Source organism: Rhinichthys klamathensis, unplaced genomic scaffold (genome assembly GCF_029890125.1).
Source record: "Rhinichthys klamathensis goyatoka isolate OS25496 unplaced genomic scaffold, OSU_Roscu_1.1 h1tg000332l_1, whole genome shotgun sequence".
In the NCBI taxonomy this organism is placed as follows: Eukaryota; Metazoa; Chordata; class Actinopteri; order Cypriniformes; family Leuciscidae; genus Rhinichthys; species Rhinichthys klamathensis.
This window is the reverse complement of record NW_026606847.1, coordinates 225578-248377: the sequence shown is the minus strand read 5'-3', so window position 1 is coordinate 248377 and position 22800 is coordinate 225578. Positions and strand designations below refer to the sequence as shown.

At 43.4% G+C, this 22800-nt stretch overlaps 2 protein-coding genes across 5 annotated transcripts in view; one reads left to right on the top strand and one right to left on the bottom strand.

Annotated features, from left to right (window-relative positions):
- The window catches only part of pdpr (pyruvate dehydrogenase phosphatase regulatory subunit), a 54766-nt gene extending 51333 nt beyond the window's left edge, over positions 1-3433 (top strand). For 3 of the 4 annotated variants that reach the window (XM_056272219.1, XM_056272220.1, XM_056272218.1), the window contains one exon: positions 2953-3432. In XM_056272219.1, coding sequence (XP_056128194.1) covers positions 2953-3357 — 405 coding nt within the window. In that variant the 3' untranslated portion in view covers positions 3358-3432. Of the gene's footprint in view, positions 1-2952 lie in introns of all 4 variants that reach the window. The other variant, XM_056272217.1, reaches the window with a different exon arrangement.
- A 2769-nt stretch (positions 3434-6202) lies between these two features.
- Positions 6203-17198, bottom strand: LOC130106027 (fibulin-7). The gene is made up of 8 exons (XM_056272224.1): positions 16992-17198; positions 14146-14305; positions 13883-14053; positions 10416-10541; positions 8970-9140; positions 8561-8698; positions 8352-8487; positions 6203-6587 (listed from the first exon to the last, which is right to left on the bottom strand). The coding sequence occupies exons 1-8, from the start codon at positions 17085-17087 to the stop codon at positions 6227-6229; spliced, it is 1359 nt and encodes a 452-aa protein (XP_056128199.1). The 5' UTR covers positions 17088-17198; the 3' UTR covers positions 6203-6226.
- Between the last annotated feature and the right edge of the window lie 5602 nt (positions 17199-22800).

Genomic DNA, 22800 nt, shown 5'->3' with positions numbered 1-22800 from the left:
TCTCAGGACACAGGGTTCCTCACACACTGATCTCTCTCCTGCAGGACACAGGGTTCCTCACACACTGATCTCCTTCTCAGGACACAGGGTTCCTCACACACTGATCTCTCTCCTGCAGGACACAGGGTTCCTCACACACTGATCTCTCTCAGGACACAGGGTTCCTCACACACTGATCTCTCTCAGGACACAGGGTTCCTCACACACTGATCTCTCTCCTGCAGGACACAGGGTTCCTCACACACTGATCTCTCTCAGGACACAGGGTTCCTCACACACTGATCTCTCTCCTGCAGGACACAGGGTTCCTCACACACTGATGTCTCTCAGGACACAGGGTTCCTCACACACTGATCTCTCTCCTGCAGGACACAGGGTTCCTCACACACTGATCTCTCTCAGGACACAGGGTTCCTCACACACTGATCTCTCTCAGGACACAGGGTTCCTCACACACTGATCTCTCTCCTGTAGGACACAGGGTTCCTCACACACTGATCTCTCTCAGGACACAGGGTTCCTCACACATTGATCTCTCTCAGGACACAGGGTTCCTCACACACTGATCTCTCTCAGGACACAGGGTTCCTCACACACTGATCTCTCTCAGGACACAGGGTTCCTCACACACTGATCTCCTTCTCATGACACAGGGTTCCTCACACACTGATCTCCTTCTCAGGACACAGGGTTCCTCACACACTGATCTCTCCTGCAGGACACAGGGTTCCTCACACACTGATCTCTCTCCTGGAGGACACAGGGTTCCTCACACACTGATCTCTCTCAGGACACAGGGTTCCTCACACACTGATCTCTCCTGCAGGACACAGGGTTCCTCACACACTGATCTCCTTCTCAGGACACAGGGTTCCTCACACACTGATCTCTCTCAGGACACAGGGTTCCTCACACACTGATCTCTCCTGCAGGACACAGGGTTCCTCACACACTGATCTCTCCTGCAGGACACAGGGTTCCTCACACACTGATCTCTCTCAGGACACAGGGTTCCTCACACACTGATCTCTCCTGTAGGACACAGGGTTCCTCACACACTGATCTCTCTCAGGACACAGGGTTCCTCACACACTGATCTCTCTCTCCTGTAGGACACAGGGTTCCTCACACACTGATCTCTCTCCTGTAGGACATAGGGTTCCTCACACACTGATCTCTCTCCTGTAGGACACAGGGTTCCTCACACACTGATCTCTCTCAGGACACAGGGTTCCTCACACACTGATCTCTCTCTCCTGTAGGACACAGGGTTCCTCACACACTGATCTCTCTCTCCTGTAGGACACAGGGTTCCTCACACACTGATCTCTCTCAGGACACAGGGTTCCTCACACACTGATCTCTCTCCTGCAGGACACAGGGTTCCTCACACACTGATCTCTCTCCTGCAGGACACAGGGTTCCTCACACACTGATTCTCTCAGGACACAGGGTTCCTCACACACTGATCTCTCTCCTGTAGGACACAGGGTTCCTCGCACACTGATCTCTCTCAGGACACAGGGTTCCTCACACACTGATCTCTCTCTCCTGTAGGACACAGGGTTCCTCACACACTGATCTCTCTCCTGCAGGACACAGGGTTCCTCACACACTGATCTCTCTCCTGCAGGACACAGGGTTCCTCACACACTGATCTCTCTCAGGACACAGGGTTCCTCACTCACTGATCTCTCTCCTGCAGGACACAGGGTTCCTCACACACTGATCTCTCTCAGGATACAGGGTTCCTCACACACTGATCTCTCCTGTAGGACACAGGGTTCCTCACACACTGATCTCCTTCTCAGGACACAGGGTTCCTCACACACTGATCTCTCTCCTGTAGGACACAGGGTTCCTCACACACGGATCTCTCTCAGGACTCAGGGTTTGTCACACACTGATCTCTCTCCTGCAGGACACAGGGTTCCTCACACACTGATCTCTCTCCTGTAGGACACAGGGTTCCTCACACACTGATCTCTCTCCTGTAGGACACAGGGTTCCTCACACACTGATCTCTCTCAGGACACAGGGTTCCTCACACACTGATCTCTCTCTCCTGTAGGACACAGGGTTCCTCACACACTGATCTCTCTCCTGTAGGACATAAGGTTCCTCACACACTGATATCTCTCCTGTAGGACACAGGGTTCCTCACACACTGATCTCTCTCTCTTGTAGGACACAGGGTTCCTCACACACTGATCTCTCTCAGGACACAGGGTTCCTCACACACTGATCTCTCTCCTGCAGGACACAGGGTTCCTCACACACTGATCTCTCTCCTGCAGGACACAGGGTTCCTCACACACTGATTCTCTCAGGACACAGGGTTCCTCACACACTGATCTCTCTCCTGTAGGACACAGGGTTCCTCACACACTGATCTCTCTCAGGACACAGGGTTCCTCACACACTGATCTCTCTCTCCTGTAGGACACAGGGTTCCTCACACACTGATCTCTCTCAGGACACAGGGTTCCTCACACACTGATCTCTCTCCTGCAGGACACAGGGTTCCTCACACACTGATCTCTCTCAGGACACAGGGTTCCTCACACACTGATCTCTCTCCTGCAGGACACAGGGTTCCTCACACACTGATCTCTCCTGTAGGACACAGGGTTCCTCACACACTGATCTCTCCTGTAGGACACAGGGTTCCTCACACACTGATCTCTCTCCTGCAGGACACAGGGTTCCTCACACACTGATCTCTCTCAGGACACAGGGTTCCTCACACACTGATCTCTCTCCTGTAGGACACAGGGTTCCTCACACACTGATCTCTCTCAGGACACAGGGTTCCTCACACACTGATCTCTCTCCTGTAGGACACAGGGTTCCTCACACACTGATCTCTCTCCTGTAGGACACAGGGTTCCTCACACACTGATCTCTCTCAGGACACAGGGTTCCTCACACACTGATCTCTCTCTCCTGTAGGACACCGGGTTCCTGGGCCGGGACGCTCTGCTCCAGCAGCGGGTGGAGGGCGTGAGGCGGCGGCTGGTGATGCTGGTTCTGGAGGAGCACGACCGGGATCTGGACGTGTGGCCCTGGTGGGGCGAGCCGGTGTACCGGAGCGGGGAGCTCGTGGGCGGCACCACCAGCAGCGCCTACAGCTACAGCCTGGAGCGGCACGTGTGTCTGGGGTTCCTGAGCGCCAGGAGCCCCGACGGCTCCCCGGCCCCCGTCACCCCCGACTTCATCAACCGCGGAGACTACGAGGTGGACATCGCAGGCCAGAAGTTCCCGGCTAAAGCCAAGCTCTACCCCTTCAGCTCGCTCTTCACACAGCAGAAGCGGCGCAGGGAGGAGATGGAGCTCAGCAACTTCCAGAGCAAGTAGAGATGAGGAGCGTGTGTGTGTGTGTGTGTGTGTGAGTCTGAGGAGCTCAGCAACTTCCAGAGCAAGTAGAGATGAGGAGCGTGTGTGTGTGTGAGTCTGAGGAGCTCAGCAACTTCCAGAGCAAGTAGAGATGAGGAGTGTGTGTGTGTGTGTGTATGTGAGAGAGAGAGAGAGAGAGAGAGAGTGTGTGTGTGTGTGTATAAATGTTGTTGTTGTTTTTCAAACAGTTGATGGATTTGGTCGATGAATTTCTAAAACCTTTATTAATGTGCATCATGTGTTGCAGAAGTTGCCCGGTTTCGACAGCTAAAGTGGCATTTGTTTGGCATTAGCATTATCTGAAAGCATAATTGAAAAGAAAAACTCTATTTAATCGTCTGTTTCTGTTAATAGTCCAGTAATGTCTTCTTGAGTGATTGGCCTGTTCTGAGGTTTGTCACATGGTTTACAATAAAGGGGTTTTACATGGATATCAGATTGCCACGAGACAATCAACGTCCATTTGAAGCATTGGTTTTTAATTGGTAAGAACTGGAGAAGTATTTCCTTGTGTGTCTTTGTGTCACAATATTTTGTAATAAAAATACAAGACTAAATGAGGCACTGAGATCGTGTGAATGATTTGTGACGTTGATAAAAAATGACTGAACAGAGTCTCGAGCGACGCTTTTATAAAGTGCAGCGTTTGACCGTGTGAAGGGTGAAGCACAGGCTGTGTGTGTGTGTGTGTGTGTGTGTGTGTGTGTGTGTGTGTGTGTGTGTGTGTGTGTGTGTGAGTGTGTGTGTGTGTGTGTGTGTGTGTGTGTGTGTGTGAGTGTGAGTGTGTGTGTGTGAGTGTGAGTGTGAGTGTGTGATCTGTGGGAATAAACTGTTCTGTCGTGGAAGATCCTGAAGAGACGGATTTGCACCTTACGCTTTGCTTGTACCTGTTGTGTTTTTAAATGTTAGACGAAGATATCAGGCCTAAATGGACTATTATACACTAAAGAATATCCTTCTGGCCATCTTGCCTTTGTATTTATATTGTACAAATGTTTCATTGATTTTCATGAATAAAAATTTACGTCAAGAAATGACTCCTCATTTGGATTGATTGGCTTTATGTATTAGTTCTGTCTCTATTTTCTCACATCACAGACTGATCTCATGAAATGGCGTATGTATGACACGCCAATTCGTATTTCCATTTTTGGCGTGCTATTAACACGCATAATCGCTTTTCAGCGTGTTTATCAACGCCTTTGACTTAACGTTATATTACTGTATTATGTATATATAAATATATGACCTACCCCAACCCCGTCCCTAAACCTACCCGTCACTGGGGTTAATACCATTTATGAGTCTTCTCCTACCATCCTAGGAAAAGAAATATCGCTCCACAGATGTAGATATAGATTTTGCTTCGTTTCGCTCGGACATTTAACGGCGTACACATACACGCGGAAACACTCGGACATTTAATGGCGTAGACATACACGCAAAAGATTTCGGCGTGCACATACACGCGGATAGCTCAAAATGCGTATAGATAACACGCCACTTGAATTGAAAGTGGCGTGTATATGTTTACGCAAAGTCATGATGTCATGTTGCACATCAAGGGTATTTATTGTTATGCACTAGCTTGAATTACTTTGTATTCCATAATGAACTTGGACTCATATGATTATTAGTTTGGCACATTAAAGCAATAAGCAGCTCAACTGTGTGTGTGTGTGTGTGTGTGTGTGTGTGTGTGCGTGTGTGTGTGTGTGTCACTAGATCCTTGTGCTCAACTGTTCGATTACACCACAAAATAATTTAGATGCAAATTCGAGTAAATTCCAATTTTTTATTATTTTAATCTCTGGACAGCCCTGGAGACCTGAACATGATTAATGGCAAAAAGATGCATGCATTAGACTGAAAAGGTACATCAACAGGTAGATCCATGTAATTTATTGGTATAAAATACAAATAAATATTAGCTCAGTTTAGAGGATTGCAGTCTGGCTGCATTTACCTTTGGCATTAACATTGACCTGTGTCCGGATGTTGTCGGATCAGCGTGTCCCGGTCCGGAGGGAGTCGAAAGCAATTGGGACATTGTTTAATTTGTATCATCTTTATACACTTAATCTGGTGTCGTGCCATAGACCTAATTTAAATATTATGCAAGAAACAGAAATCCAATCCTGATTGGCTAATGATCCGATCTGGTTAATGCCAAGTGTAAACGCAGCCAATGACACACACACACACACACACACACACACACACACACACACACACATACACACACGACAACAGGGGATTATGGTCCCACTTGTATTAATTATGTTGTAATGCACTTCTATATTCATCATTATATGAACATGTCTGGCTTTAAGCAAAGTAATATTAGGTTATGACTCTACCAGACCAGTTCTGATCCTCTAATTTGATTGGTCCAGAATATGAGTGAAACCCAGAGAGGAGCTCATTGCAAAATGCTGTGAGAAACTCTACTCGCAGACACTGTTTCAATCTGTGTGTCGTATGACGACAATAGCCGCGTTTTTTTGCAATATTTTCTAAATGTCGATAAAAAAACAATTGCGAAATGACGGTGTTTCCATTAACCGATGTTATGCAACTAAAACTTAATTTTTAAATAAATATTTCTATAAGTCATTCCTTTTTTGAAAACTTTAAAAACTTTTTTGCATTGGCCGTATTTTCAATTCGCAATTTTAATTTGCGGAATTTGAAGGGTAATGGAAAGGCGGCTAATCAAAGCTTGAGACTTTGGCTCTTTTTGGGACATTTGTTTGGTGGAGAATCTATGCAATAATGCTCAAACTACCTAGCCAGATTTCTTCTTGATATTAACTTCTGTAGCTTGACTCTAAAACTCATATGGTGAGACAAAGATGGTGATTTTGGTGATGTATCGGCCCAGCAGTTCTCCGCGCTCCAGCTCCCTCATCTCCACCTGCAGGTCCAGTGTGGCCGGGCCCAGAACCGGACGGGTCAGCAGGAGTTCCCCCGTCTGGCGGTCTGAGCGCCTCACGGTGAAGAACCGGTGAGCTTGTCCTCCCAGCAGAGCGAACCTCAGCGAGTCTCCGATCATCCTCACGGCGGAGACCCGGAACACGACCCGAGGAGCCGAGAGCCCGGACACCACCGACAGGTGATGGTGGGACACGGAGCCGGGCGTCTGAGAGCAGGTCCTGCTGGACCCGGGGCAGGGGTTCCTCTCGCAACGCCTGAGAGCACAACACTTTCACAGGTTTCTTGGTTTTAAAGGGATAGTTCACCCAAAAATGAAAATTTGCCCATGATTTACTGACTCTAAAGTCATCCTAGGTGTATATGACATTCTTCTGTCAGACGAATACAATTGGAGTTTTATTAAAAATTGTCCTGGCTCTTCCAAGCTTTATAATGGCAGTGAATGGCTGTATATTTTTTGAAGTCCATCAAAGTGCATCTATCCATGATAAAAGTGCATCTATCTATCATCAAAGTGCATCTATCCATCATCAAAGTGCATCTATCCATCATCAAAGTGCATCTATCCATCATCAAAGTGCATCTATCCATCATCAAAGTGCATCTATCCATCATCAAAGTGCATCTATCCATCATTAATGTGCATCTGTCCATCATCAAAGTGCATCTATCCATCATCAAAGTGCATCTATCCATCATCAAAGTGCATCTGTCCATCATCAAAATGCATCTATCCATCATCAAAGTGCATCTATCCATCATCAAAGTGCATCTATCCATCATCAAAGTGCATCTATCCATCATCAAAGTGCATCTATCCATCATCAAAGTGCATCTATCCATCATCAAAGTGCATCTGTCCATCATCAAAGTGCATCTATCCATCATAAAAGTGCATCTATCCATCATCAAAGTGCATCTATCCATCATCAAAGTGCATCTATCCATCATCAAAGTGCATCTATCCATCATCAAAGTGCATCTATCCATCATCAAAGTGCATCTGTCCATCATCAAAGTGCATCTATCCATCATCAAAGTGCATCTATCCATCATCAAAGTGCATCTATCCATCATCAAAGTGCATCTATCCATCATCAAAGTGCATCTATCCATCATCAAAGTGCATCTATCCATCATTAATGTGCATCTATCCATCATCAAAGTGCATCTATCCATCATCAAAGTGCATCTATCCATCATCAAAGTGCATCTATCCATCATTAATGTGCATCTGTCCATCATCAAAGTGCATCTATCCATCATCAAAGTGCATCTGTCCATCATCAAAGTGCATCTATCCATCATCAAAGTGCATCTATCCATCATCAAAGTGCATCTATCCATCATCAAAGTGCATCTATCCATCATCAAAGTGCATCTATCCATCATCAAAGTGCATCTATCCATCATCAAAGTGCATCTATCCATCATCAAAGTGCATCTATCCATCATCAAAGTGCATCTATCCATCATAAAAGTGCATCTGTCCATCATAAAAGTGCTCCAAACGGCTCCGGCGGGTTAATAAAGGCCTTCTGAAGCGATGCATATGTGTATGAAAAATATACATAACTAACTTTATCAACTAAAATAAGTAGCTTCCGGCAGACGGCCGTACGCATCGATTGCATGACGTTTTGACGAATGCGGAAGCTCAGGGGATAGAGCAAAAAAACACCAGTCACGAATTAGAAGTCTAAAATGAGAATTTTTAAAGAGAAGTGTGGGAGGAGCTTGAGTTTGTTGCCCAGCCCTGTTTGTTTGAACCGCGAGAGGCGTCTAAACTTACGCGTCTAAACATGGATCAAGTGTTACTCTTGTGGCGTAAGTCGACTTGCGTACGGCCGTCTTTTATCGTGGATAGATGCATAGTTTTACACCTTTGTATTCGTCTGAAAGAAGAGTGCCATATACTGTACACTAGGATGACTTTAGGGTCAGTAAATCATGGGCTAATTTAAATTTTTGGATAAACTATCCCTTTAAATAAAGATGCTTTGTAGACTGTTGCTTACGTTGGAGAGGTTTTGGCGTAGCTGGCGTTCCTCATCTGTGGACACTCCACTTTAACACACTGAAAACCCCCATAGGTGTTGATGCAGAGCTGGTCACGTGTGCAGTTGTTCTGCCCGGATCCACACTCGTCGATATCTGGAAGGAAAAACAGGGTCAGAATCGAGACCGTAGTGTTTCCCAAGTGCATCTTTGGCTGTTGCTGAATGACCTTTGCAGTTCCGTCCATCACGGGTCAGGTTGTAACCGGCAGGACAGGAGCATCTGTATCCGCCGGCAGTGTTCACACACGTGTGTAAGCAGAGACGGCCCGCCTGCCCCGTGTGGAACAGCTTACACTCATCTATGTCTGGGAGAAAACATACAGGAACCAGCAGGTTGAAACAAACACGTCATTGGACGGAAGAAGAGCCTTTGTGTCCCTACTGAAAAGATCAGCATCGCTGGTCCCAAAGACAGAGACCAAAACCATCAAGGACCCGTCGCAAGAATAACGGGAGAGCTTGAGTTTTGAGCTTGACCAGCATGGGTCTCTTTAGATGGGATTTCAATCTTTGACCACTAATAAACAGTGTCTTCCTTGAGTGTGTTTGGTGACAGTGATGGCTGAAGAAGCGCACCTGTGCAGACGCTGTTCTCCCGGCCGGAGATGGAGAAGCCCGGCTCACAGGTGCAGTGTGTCGTTCCCTGGGTCTGACTACACCCGGGCTGGCGGAGGAAAGCGGACGAGTGGGACTGCGGGAAGGAGGAGGCTTCGCCATCAGGGGACGTGTTCATTACGTTCACAAAAACTGCAGAGAGAATCCGATTTCAAGAGCAGGTAAAGAGTGAGTTGTGCACCAGAGAGCATGAAGCCTGGTTTACGCTCAACACGTCCCAATGCACATGCAAAGAGTGTATAGAAATAATGTGTAATAACGTTAATAACAGAATAATGTCAAAAGTACTCAGCGAGAATATGTTCAAACAATACACTCTGACAATTTTACTTAAACAAATGCAAGTTCTTGTACAAGTAAAAACACCTCTCGAGTGCCATGAGCTATTGTTTGCTGTCTTGAAACCGTCACAGAACCTTTTTTTTAAATTGCAGCTGTTTGTCAGAGCATGTTTATCAGGAACAGGTGCATCTATGCACTATATTTTGTAATTGTACTGGAATGTCAGAATCTGTGGATGAGGGATTGGAATTTGCAACTTCGACCAGGATCCGCCACTGACTAGAGGGAATGTTAATTAAATAATTCAATTAAAATGTGTTTTTGTGCAAGTACTCAAACAACAACTTGCGAAAGCAAACACTTTTGGGATTTTTAAATATCCTTTAATTAATAAGTGTGATCTAAGGTGAAGGTTTATAATGTTTCTACAGCCCCCAGATGAAGGACTAGTGAACATGCCCAGTATATGGTAAATGGACTGCATTTATATAGCGCTTTCACAGACCCAATGGCCACCAAAGCGCTTTACATTTTGCCTCACATTCACACACTCATTCATACACCAACGGCAGTGTCTGCCATACAAGGTGCCATCCAGCTCATTGGGAGCAGCTGGGGTTAGGTGTCTTGCTCATGGACACCTTGACACTTGGTCAGGTGGAACTGGGGATTGAACCACCAACCTTTCGGTTCGCAGACAACCTACATAAACCACTGAGCCACTGCCGCCCCACACGGCCTCGGATTGAGGGGTATGAACGGATGCTAGCCATATGTGATGTGACGGGATCTTATTTCACCTTTGATTGATCAGCAGACATATCTTTAGGCATCTTTTTGGCATGTGGAGATTGAACATAAGCTGTAAATTGATTTTCAAGGGTATAACACAACGTTTTACAGTTTTGCCAAATTACACAGGCTATATTTTGAGAGGATCAATATGTGTCTGTTACAGCAGTTTGGGGCCACTGCAACATTTACTGATGTTTAAAGGTGTGTGTCTTACTCATCCGAGAGGCACTACAGAAGTTCATTCTTTGATAGGCCTGGTAACATCTTTTCATGTCAACAACGGGGCCTGTAAATGTGCTCCAAAAAGCTTCTGATGAAATGCAAACCAACATGTGGGCGTTGGAGACTCGCAGGACGGGCCGGCCCAGCCCTGGGCACAGGAACAGCTGAACCCATTCACCTCGTCTGTACAGGATCCTCCGTTGGCACACGGCGATGACAGACACTCGTCGATATCTGAGAGAGGAGAGAAAGACACTGAGGATTCAGAGTCTAAAAGCAAAACCATAACTGAGAAGTTGCTGTAAGCGATGTAATTCAGTCAGATTCTTCTTTAGTCACAGAGATGTGTGTTTTCGCTTCAGTGATTCTCCCTTCGAATGAATCGAGTCTTGATGCTACATAGTATGATGACATTCTACACTATCCTGTGCTTCAGCAGTGTGGAGAAGGTCTTCATCTGCTCCAGCATGTCAACGCCTCTGTGCACAAGACAAGTTCATACACATGTGGTTTAAGTCTGGTGTAGAAGAACTGGATCTGCCCAAAGCCCAGAGAATCTCACGAACACCTTCAGGATCAACTGGAGAACCCACTGCGAGCCCTTGACCTCACTGGAGCAAACCCTTCTTCAACATCTAGTGGAAGAATGAAGCTGTTGCAGCAGCAAAGACAGGGATTCATGCTTTTGAAATGAAATATTCAACAGTCAGGCCTCACTCATCTCATCATCACTCGCTTATCGCTCATCTCAATGGTGTTAGGGGTTCAGGTCTGGGCTTTGTGTAGTAAACCGTGTCTATATGGACCTCATTTTGTGCACAACAGAATTAAAATGTTGGAAAAGCAAAGACTCTCCACAATCTGCTGAAATCACAGAATGCTGAATTCTAGACCGGGACTTTCCACAGGCTTTTGGGAATAGTTTGTATCTGTCAGGTTGTGGCAAAATTTTGTCCATTGAAAACATGCTTACAGCACCTTTGAATACAAATGTAAAGAGTTATATAAAACTATAGAGTATGTAATTCGAAAAGTTTAGATTGTTAGATTGAGAAAGATAGTTGTGATGACAGAGAAGAGGGAAGGTTTCCACCGGCCGTTTGTAAGATCTTAAATTCAAACTTCACACAAGGGACGTACAGTATACTACTCAGTCTGTAAAACTCAGGGTATATTAAAGGGTATTTAAATAGATTATCCCAAAAAATAACACTTTCGTCATCATCTCCTCACCCTCATGTCATTCCAAAGACTTTTTAGCTTTTTTTTGTCCATTCAATAAAAGTTAACCTTAACCAGTCCTTTGTGTTTTGTAGAAGAAAGAGATGCATACCGGTTTGGAACACCATGAGGTTGAGTAAATGACAGTCTAATGACAGTATCAGTCTAACTATGTTGCACTAGTGTACTTTACACTGAACGTACAGTTACTGCATCCAAGCCCTCCTTAAACTCGTACGATGTCTGCATTTGCGAACCCTACTGACATCACGCAGCAGTGTTGAAAGCTGTAGACGTCAGTTTACTGTTCCTTCTAGTTACTTCCATGGATTATATATCACACATGAAACATAATTGAAATAATATATAGCAAATTGAAATATGCCAAATCACATCTAATAATATCAACCAATCGTGGACTGCATTTACTCACCGCTGACGCTCAGAGATGTTCTGGACTCTTCTTCATGTCCTTCATTGCCTCCATCGTCTTTGACTGATCATTACCACATCTGCTCACTAAAGTTAAGTCTACTTACCTGCATCTGAGTGTTAAACAGGGTTTCGGGTCTGCTCTTATAGGTTAGGCAAGTTCATACAAGACTCTGTAAATCATTTCTGTTAGGACTTCACTTTGTGTTGACATGCTAGAAGAGAAAAGGACCTTCACTAACCCACGGCAGCAACGCTGGAAGCTCAGACTTCTCTAGAATTACAGTGTATAGCATTAACCCGTTTAATCCCAAATTTTTTCTTGCAACTTGAGTACATGCATTTTACTCCTTAGACCTCCCTAACACTCAAACATTATGCCTTTTTTGATTTTATGTTGGTTAAGTTAGTGAAATATTAGGTTTTATACTCGGTCACAATAGTGACCGGTGGGAAACAACATAGTCAGAATTCATTCAAATTCTTCAATTAGACCTATTGACACAATTCATTCCAAGACATCCAATATCTCGTTTTGTCATTTCGTGAAGAAGGCTTAGTGAGGTGAAAAGGTTGTCATGTACAAAGTTACACCCTGGAGGAACTTCTGCTTGTTCGGCTAGACCCGTATGGGCTAGACCATGACTACACTTGGGCCCTGTCCTAGGCCAATTTCAGGAAGATGTGTGTTCACTCATTCAGTGCACTGAAGATGGGCCGTACGTTGTAGAAAGGGTTGTTTGTGGTCATGTGTGGGGCACACCATTTGGTTCTCATGAACATCTGCCCAATCCTCCAGATAATTCACCTCTGCGTCGCCATTCAATAGTCTACTTGGCAAATGGGCTGTTTCACCCTGGTACTCCCTATCTGAGCCATCACTATCACAGTCACTTTCAATTTGGGGTGGGGGTGGGGGGGAAGGGGGTCACGTACGTCAAGAAGGTCCAGCACATTGACCGTTTCTGGGACACTCATCACTACACTGAACAAAATTATAAACGCAATACTTTTGTTTTTGCCCCCATTTTTCATGAGCTGAACTCAAAGATCTAAGACCTTTTCTATGTACACAAAAGGCCTATTTCTCTCAAATATTCTTCACAAATCTGTCTAAATCTGTGTTAGTGAGCACTTCTCTTTTGCCAAGATCATCCATCCCCCTCACATCCATCCATTCAGTGTAGGATTGCCAAAACCTGCCAATACCAGCCAATACCTCTGTTTTCAATTGAAGCACTATTATACTGTTATACTACCGGTCACAATTGTGACCGTAAACAAATTTACAAGTCTTACGAGCAAAATATATATGCAGGAGTATAATTCTCAAAATATATCAGTAGTAGACCCTTTAAAGAATATATGTACAAAATATGATAGTTCTATATGTAAATTAAGATGTTTTATATACTACTTTTTGTAGTAGTCTGAGGAAGACATCTTCTTCTAGATGTGCAAGCAGAAAGTGAACTGATCTGGTCATGTGACCTTTCACACTAGTCACATGACATTAATTGATTTTAATCAAGACAATCTATTTTGTCATTTAAAAGTTGAATTTCTTGCCCAAAGTCAATAAAAACATTTTTAGAGCTTCCAGAAATAAGAAAAAAGCTGCGGTCACAATTGTGACCGGTGGGATTAAACGGGTTAAGATGTGTTCAGTGGAGTCACTTCAATAGCCAAACATGTTAATTAGAAGCAGGTGTATTGCATACATTTGTCCGAATAGTGTATTTCAACTTGAGATGGCATTTAAAGACATGATTTTTCTGATAGAACCAAATAAATCCCAACTGGAAAATGCACCTGGTTTCCTAGACCGAGCTGTTGTTCACACTCAGAGCCGACTGAGCCTCAGAGACGGCACTGAGGAGGCTTTAGATGGACTGAATACAGGAGTGTTTAAGAGCGGACACCTTTGCAGACGGCCTGATGTCCACTCCAGCTGAGCGAGTCTTTACAGTGTCTCGTCTCGGAGCCCAGCAGCTCGAAGCCCACGTCACAGATGAAGTGCACTTCATGGCCGGCGAGCAGAGCCTTGCCCAGCTTTCTGCCGTTCACAGGAGGCTCCAGGTCGGGGCAAGTGACTGTGGAAGACAACAGCAAACAGTGTGGACGCTTTCAACTAAATGAAGCATGTGTGCCTCGTGTTATTCCGTTTGAGCTGTCGTTCACTTACAGTTCTTTGGTTTAGCGGGCCGGCGTGCAACACTGTCATGCAGGAGGTTGAGTTTCTTCCTCAAAGTACGAAGACTCTGCAAGTATGAAGATTCCTGTGATGAAAGCAGTTTGTGAGCCTGTTGAATTGAGTTCTGTATGTCTCGCTTGCTGGGACAGTCCTGAAAAAAACATGCATATTTCCATCACGTTTTTTGCATAACCTGTTTGATCCATACGGTAGCATCCAGTACAGTAAAACAGGCTGAAGTGGCTAAAAGAGATCGATCCCCTAGTCCCCTCACTCAACGAGGACCCGGCGCCCGCGGTCTGTGGAGTCAGAACCGGACCTCTGCCTATCACAGCGAAGAAACATCATCGAGATGTACCTAACCCTAACCCTGACCCAAACGAGTTTAGAAAGGACTAAACTTGATTCACTCTTAAACAGACAAATAAGGCCTTTTTACTCCTATGCATCATATATAACCACTGATATATAAACATGATATGTTAGTTTGTAATATTTAGCCTGTGTATTAAGACAAACTGTAGAACTACTTGGGTAATCAGGATTTTAGCTGAACCGTGTTTGCTGTAATTTTCCCTGTGCGTTACTAACTCCTGTAACTCTGCTCTTAGTAATATTATAAGAATATTGAAACTTTGACCCACAACCTCCCTCGCCTCCTGTTAAAGATCCCTGTCTGAGAACACGAAGGTTCAGGTTCAGGTCTTCTCATTCATCAGACCCTCAGCATCAAACCGGTTCTGTGTCTGCGCAATACAACTTCCAGCAGACATCCACCAAAGCCTCAACAAACTGCATCAGGACGTTCTCTTTTAAACAAAGTATCAAGCTTAGTCTGATGACGCGATGGTGGCCTAATTAAGCAGACAGTACTAATACTCTAATGAGAGCTAGTTGACATGTAGTTGCACAGTTACTCATAGTTATAGAATATCTAATATGGACCATCAACATAGTGTTACCCACAAATTTCAAAACGGTCATAGCTTTACACAGGCTGTCCAATGTTCAAAACATTGCATTGTGCATTCATTGTCTCTATGAACATTACTTTAATCACCTTCAATGACATTAATCATAAATATCAAGAAAAAACTACAGTAAAAGTAAAGTGTGACACACTAAAGCTTTAGCTACAGTGTTCCTCGCCTGGCTTACTGTAAAAAGGAAAACAACGGATTGATAACTCCTATATTTCCATCATCTGTCTCTTGTAGACTCATTAGTCCACAGGTTCTCATTACAAGGATCTGCATACATAGAGTAATGACAAATCTGAAAACATGGTCTGGAAAAGTAGGACCCTAAGAGTGTGAATGATGAAGAAATGTTAGATTCCTATAATGTCTTCCAGTTGGTTCATGTTTCACAGTAATTGGTGTCAATGGATCTCGTTATCATGAAACTTTCATGATCTAAGCATGAAATATTGCTGGTCTTTTTCCTTAAAACTATTCAATCAGAGTGACGCAACAGTTACTTAACAGACAGTCATCTCAGATGCAATGTTTGAAATGCATTTTGAAATGGTAATACATTGATGATATTTACGATGTTTCTGATGTATATTTCAAATGTAAACACACAACCTGTCGATCTACCCGTCCATCGATCAATAGACCCTGTATAACCTATATATATATATTTTTTAATCTAAAAGCTTCTAAAATAATTTTAAAATGTGCCAAGTCAAAGATTGTATTTCCCATTCTTGTTTCTTTTTTTAGTCTCTGATGAGGTCATCTGGAGCCCGTGACCTCTGACCTGCTCTGGATGCTGATTGTGGGATTATGGTTATGAAGTCAGAAGCTCGAATGTCCAGTCCGTTCACAAAGCTGAACCTTCACTGCAGGGCAGGAGCGCAATAATGTGGCTGGTTCCTGATCTGCTGGATTGTCTTCACTATGACCTTGAATTTTGCTACTTTGAGATCCTACCAAACCCTCTAAGGTTTGAGTTTTGGAGCATAATCATTTTGTATTTTATTTTGATAATCAACAAACTCATGTGAACATTTACTTCTTTATCAGTTAGTCATGGTGACGATCAACAGTAACTTAGATGATCCTTCCCTCTCATTGGCTGGTACTGAGAGCACTATGCTTCCTTTTTCATGTCATGTTTTCATCTTGCAAGACTTATGTAAGCAGGATAAATATTTGAACTTGCTGTAAAGCGCCTGGATAACAGATAGAGCCGCAGTGTTGGAGACGCATTAGTAGCGGTGGGCGGGAACAGAAGCTGTGGATGTGCGTTTCAACAGTGTTCTCTTTAAGAGTACATCAGAACATTCCATGTTGTTTATCCTCAAATCCCTGTGAATAGAGTGGTTGTGTAGACTAGATTAAAAATGTGCAATAGTCACACAGTAAGCCTACAGTCTGTCAGACTGAAAGACTTTTCACAATTTTATTTCAAGATTTTATATTGCCCATGTCAAAGACAAGATCTTAAACATATATGGACTCATTTTTGTATATTTTGTCATACAAGAAAAAAAAATGTACTGGTGCTGCTGTTAGGCTTCCTACAAATTCAGATAAAATCAGATGCATTTACAATAAAATATACTTTTGCAGTAGCTTATAAATAATTTGAAACCATCATCTCGTTCTGCATTATAATAATAAAAGAGTGGCCAAAATACAATGGCGTACACATGCGTTTAGCTTTAACGCTTGACCTACTCTGAATGAACTCCTTTGTACTGAAACGTGACTTAAGCAACTGAATCTTACTCTCCTATTTGCTCTTTTTCAGGTTACAGAATCTTAAATTACTAAAAAACAAAGCACTAGTTTCTGTTATTTATCGAATACTTACTGAATATCACTCACCTGAGCCAGCATTGTATAAACTTGACAGATAAATATTGAAAGGAGTATAGAGTATCTTCGGTTCATCGTCTTCATTGAATCGTTGAGTGGATACATTAATTGTTAATAAATGCCTTTGTGTAGTAGATTCTGTCAAGAAAATGCTGCGTATCTGTTACTGTTGAGCTCCAAATTCGTGACTGACTCAGCACTGAAACCCCCTCAGTGTGAGAGCGCCGCAGGAGGATCTCTGGAAGCATGGGAGTTCCCCCACACAACGCAGGGCAGTTGCTGGATTACTGAGTCGACAGAAGTTGTGAAAACAGTTTCATTACTTGTGTTTCGCATTGTTAGAGTCAACTTCTAAAACGATTCATTACTCAGGCCCACAGTAAGAACATATTGGGCCCGGTACAAAATGTACACGCATATTTTATATCTGTGTCTAATAATTAAAAAAAATTGAGGATTAATTAATTTTAGAGATAAATTTGACATGTACACATATGATTGAAAAATACTCTGATAACCCTTTACCCACTCCCTTTTTAAGAAAAAACATTACAAAAGATAACAATATACTTTCAGAACAATTAGGACACTGGTATTAAAGCAAATAAAAAAGACATGGCTCAAAGAGGAATTCACAGAAGGAGAGAAACACATGGAAATGTGTGAGAAAGTAACAATATTAGAAGTTATAGTTTACATTTTGACTCCAAGGTTGCGTGTTCAAATCACGTCGGGGTCAAGCTATCTCTTCTTTGAGCTCAAGTCTTTAATAAAATTCAGGAATCCTTGTTGCTAGACCCTATAACGAGCTCAGCAATTTCACAGAAGTGCAGGGCCTCGTGGCGCAACGGAAGCGTGTCTGACTCCAGATCAAGTCAAGTCAAGTCAAGTCATCTTCATTTATATAGCGCTTTTAACAATGGAGATTGTTTCAAAGCAGCTTTACAGAGATAAACATACAATTTACGGTAACAGAGATTGTTTTGGCTTTATAGCAATTTTGAATAATGTTATTTCCGGCTAAAGTTGGTTTTGAATTAATCACTTCCAGCAAAATTATCATTTGTTATTACATTAGGGGCCACTAAGACGACGGCGTTCTCTCTAAACAGACTTTAAACGCGAACCTGTGACCTGATGGCGTTCACATGCGCATTAAGAATTGATTCTATAGTTATATTCGTTTGAATATGTGTGCGCAGGTTTGTAATTTCCCTACAAACCATGCCTAAACAAACTACTTGTCTTGCCTATAAATTTGATACAGAATTTAATTTTTTCACTTCGGGGTACGCGAGCCGGATTTTCAACAACGCTTTATCTGTCGAGTGGGAAAGGGATCCTCCATAGGGAGAGGATAGTGGACACTTCAGCACTGCATTGTCATCGGGTCCAGGCGAATCTCCTTCGTCAGATCTGGATACGGCCCGGATCCGGCAGGCTGCAGGAAAACCTCGGGATAAACAAAGACACTAAAGTTAGCGTAGATGCCATTCTTCTTATGATGTAACGAGTACATCTGGATTTAAGGGAAGTGTTCCCAGTTCCGGCTGACCTAATCTATGCAGCCTAACATTGAATTATCGAAGTCTATAATGTATTATGTGTATGCTAGGTCAAAGAGATGTGTTTTTAGTCTAGCTTTGAACTGACAGAGTGTGTCTGCTTCCCGGACAATGGTAGGAAGACTGTTCCAGAGTTTTGGTGCTAAATAAGAAAAGGATCTCCCGCCAGCAGTCGATTTAGATATTCTAGGTATTATCAACTGGCCGGAGTTTAGAGATCGCAATAGACGTGAAGGACTATAATGCATTAAGAGCTCGCTCAAGCACTGCGGAGCTAAACCATTTAGTGCTTTGTAAGTAATCAACAATATTTTAAAATGTATACGATGTTTAATAGGCAGCCAATGCAGTGTTGACAGAACCGGGCTAATATGGTCATACTTCCTGGTTCTGGTAAGAACTCGAGCTGCTGCGTTTTGAACTAGCTGTAGTTTATTTATTAAGCGTGCAGGGCAACCACCCAGTAGAGCTTTACAATAATCTAGCCTTGAGGTCATGAACGCATGAACTAATTGTTCTGCATTTGTTAATGAGAGCATATGGCGTAATTTAGATATGTTTTTAAGATGGAAAAATGCGGTTTTACAGATGCTAGACACGTGACTTTCAAATGAGAGATTGGTATCAAAGAGCACACACACACACACACACACACACACACACACACACACACACACACACACACACAGGTTCCTAACCGACGACGAAGACTTAACAGAGCAGCCATTAAGTGTTAGACAGTATTCTAGGTTATTACGTGTGGAAGTTTTTTGTCCAATAATTAGAATCTCTGTTTTTTCAGAATTTAGTAGTAGGAAATTACTAGTCATCCAATTTTTTATATCGGCTATGCATTCCGTTAATTTTGTGAATTGGTAAGTTTCGTCGGGGCGTGAAGAAATAGACAGCTGAGTATCATCGGCATAACAGTGAAAACTAATTCCATGTTCCCTAATGATATCTCCTAATGGTAGCATGTACAGAGTGAACAGCAACGGTCCTAGTCCTGAGCCTTGTGGTACGCCATACTGAACTTGTGATCGAAAAGACATCTCTTCATTTATTGCTACAAACTGATAACGGTCAGATAAGTATGATTTAAACCATGCTAGTGCAACTCCACTAATGCCAACATAATTTTCGAGTCTATTTAAAAGAATGTTGTGGTCAATAGTATCAAATGCAGCACTAAGATCGAGTAACACTAATAGAGAGATACAACCATGATCGGATGATAAGAGCAAATCATGTGTGACTCTGATGAGAGCTGTCTCAGTGCTACGGTACGGTCTGAATCCGGACTGAAAATCCTCGCAGATATCATTTCATTCTAGAAAGGAACACAGTTGTTAGGATACTGCTTTTTCTAATATCTTTGATAGAAAAGGCAGATTCGAGATCGGCCTGTAATTGACTAATTTTGTATGATCAAGTTGCGGTTTTTTAACAAGCGGTTTTATCATAGCCAGCTTAAAGGTTTTTGGTACGTATCCTAGAGACAAAGACGAATTAATGATAGTAAGAAGAGGATCTATGACCTCTGGAAGCATCTCTTTCAGTAGCTTAGTCGGTATAGGTTCTAACATACAAGTTGTTGATTTAGATGATTTAACAAGTTTAGAAAATTCGTCCTCTCCTATGGCAACAAATGAATCAAATTTTTCCTCATGGAGACTACAATGCACTTCCTGATGCGATACTGTGGTAGACGGTTGCATAGTTATAATTTTGTCCCTAATATTATCGATCTTATAAGTGAAGACGCTCATAAAGTCAATACTGCTGTGTTGCTTGGACACTTCTGAGCTTGAAGCTTTCTTTTTCGTTAGTTTAGCTACTGTTTCAAATAAATACCTAGGATTATGTTTATTTTCTTCTAATAGGGTTGAAAAATAAGCAGATCTAGCAGCTTTTAAAGCCTCTCTGTAAGCAATCGAGCTCTCTTTCCATGAAATCCGAAATACCTCTAGTTTAGTTTTCTTCCTGTTGCGCTCCATTTTTCTGGCTGCTCTCTTAAGGGCCTGGGTGTGCTCGTTGTACCACGGAGTTGGACTATTTTTCTTTAATCTTCTTTAAGCGCAATGGAGCAATGGAGCACTGGAGCAACTGCGTCTAAAGTGCTGGAAAAGAGAGATCAGAAGGTTGCGTGTTCAAATCACGTCGGGGTCAATCTCTTCTTTGAGCTTAAGTCTTTAATAAAATTCAGGAATCCTTTTTGCTAGACCCTATATCGAGCTCAGCAAATTTCACAGAAGTGCAGGGCCTCGTGGCTCAACGGTAGTGCGTCTGAATCCAGATCAGAAGGTTGTGTGTTCAAATCACGTTGGGGTCAAGCTATCTCTTCTTTCAGCTCAAGTCTTTAATAAAATTCAGGAATCCTTGTTGCTAGACCCTATAACGAGCTCAGCAATTTCACAGAAGTGAAATTTTGATTTGCGTGTCCAAATCACGTCGGGGTCAATCTCTTCTTTGAGCGCAAGTCTCTAAAAAATTCGCCTATCGAGCGTCTGATTTTACACCCGTTTCACTGAAAGGATACAGGTTATATCCAGCATTCCAGTCCTAAATTAGTAGTGATATTGGTAGTATCACTGCTAATTTACTGTTCATCTGTTATAATGGCGAACATATCGGATGTGTGTCTAACGTTACCTCTGAGTGCAGGTGAGGACACATTCGAGCTGATCTCGGTACGATTGGAACTGGAATCGGTGGAGAAACAGATCCGTGGTCTGCTGGAGAGGCAAGCCGAGCTGCGGGATCGGCGATCAGCGCTTGAAACGTCACGCGCCGATGCTCACAAGTCAGTGGTTAGTAACTTTTTGACTCCGACTTCGTCTACTCCGTGCGTTTCTCTGCCCAGGAGGACGCGATCATCTCTGGCTTCATTCACTCCGGCACCGACACAGCACCATGGACCCTGGGTGATCCCACAGCGGAAGACACGAGCCAGGACCAGAGCAAGAACCTCTCCGCCCCTCCCGGTCTTCGAGATCTCCACCCGGAACCGCTTCTCCCCTCTTCGCGAGTCGGAACGCGACGACGCCGTGATTATCGGCACTTCCATGGTCCGTCATGTCCGCGCTACCTCAGGTAAGGGTAAGGTGCGCACTCACTGCTTTCCTGGTGCTCGTGTTCTTGATGTCGCCGCACAGGTTCCCGAGATCCTGAACGGTGACGAGCGCGTCGGAGCCGTTGTCCTCCTTGCGGAAACGAACGACATCAGGCTGCGGCAGACGGAGGTTCTGAAGAAGGACTACAGGAGCCTGATCGAGACGGTACACAGCACAGCGCCTGAGGCAACGATCATCGTGTCTGGACTGCTTCCCACGTACCGACTAGGACAAGAAAGGTTCAGTAGACTATTTGCTTTGTAAATAATTGGAATCTGTTCTGGGAGCGACCTAGGCTCTCCCGTGCTGATGGCCTGCACCCCAGCAGAATCGGAGCGGCTGTTCTGTCGGACAACATCTCCAAGACGTTGCACACCATCTGACTAGTAAGTCAAAGTCCAATTCACAGTCTTTGCTGTCCCAACTTAATTGATATAAGTAGTGTAGAACATTATATAGAAACTGTGTCTATTCCTCGTCTAGTGAGGCCAAACGATAAATCTAGTGTAGGACCTAGGAAAAATCTTATTGTAATTAAACCAGAAAATCTAAATATCAGTGAACAAAAACAATTTCTAAAACTAGGTCTTCTAAACATTAGATCGCTCACACCTAAGGCGGTTATTGTAAATGAAATGGTCACAGATAATAGCTTCGATGTACTTTGCCTTACTGAAACCTGGCTTAAACCAAATGAGTATTTCGGTCTAAATGAGTCTACTCCGCCAGGATACTGTTATAAGCATGAGCCCCGTCTGATCGGTCGTGGCGGCGGTGTTGCAACAATCTATAGAGATATTCGAAATGTTACTCAGAAAACAGGTCACAGGTTTAATTCGTTTGAAGTACTTGTGCTAAATGTTACGCTCTCAGATGTAAGAAAGAAATCCCTATTATCTCTGGCCCTGGCTACTGTATATAGACCTCCAGGACCATATGCTGAATTCCTAAAAGAGTTTGCAGACTTTCTCTCAGATCTATTGGTCAATGCCGATAAAGCAATAATTGTTGGAGATTTTAACATACACGTAGATAAAACAAATGATGCGTCAGGGACTGCGTTTACAGATTTATTAAACTCCCTTAGGGTCAAGCAAAACGTCAGTGGTCCCACTCATCGTCTAAATCATACACTAGATT

Bases quoted from the DNA above. Each gene is read 5' to 3' on its own strand.
- LOC130106027 (XM_056272224.1), bottom strand. From the start codon at position 17,087: ATGTATCCACTCAACGATTCAATGAAGACGATGAACCGAAGATACTCT. The intron at 9,141-10,415 runs GTTGGTTTGCAT...TTCTCTCTGCAG, and splicing joins CGAGTCTCCAACGCCCACAT to TTTTTGTGAACGTAATGAAC. The intron at 8,488-8,560 runs GTCATTCAGCAA...TTTTCCTTCCAG, and splicing joins TGATGGACGGAACTGCAAAG to ATATCGACGAGTGTGGATCC.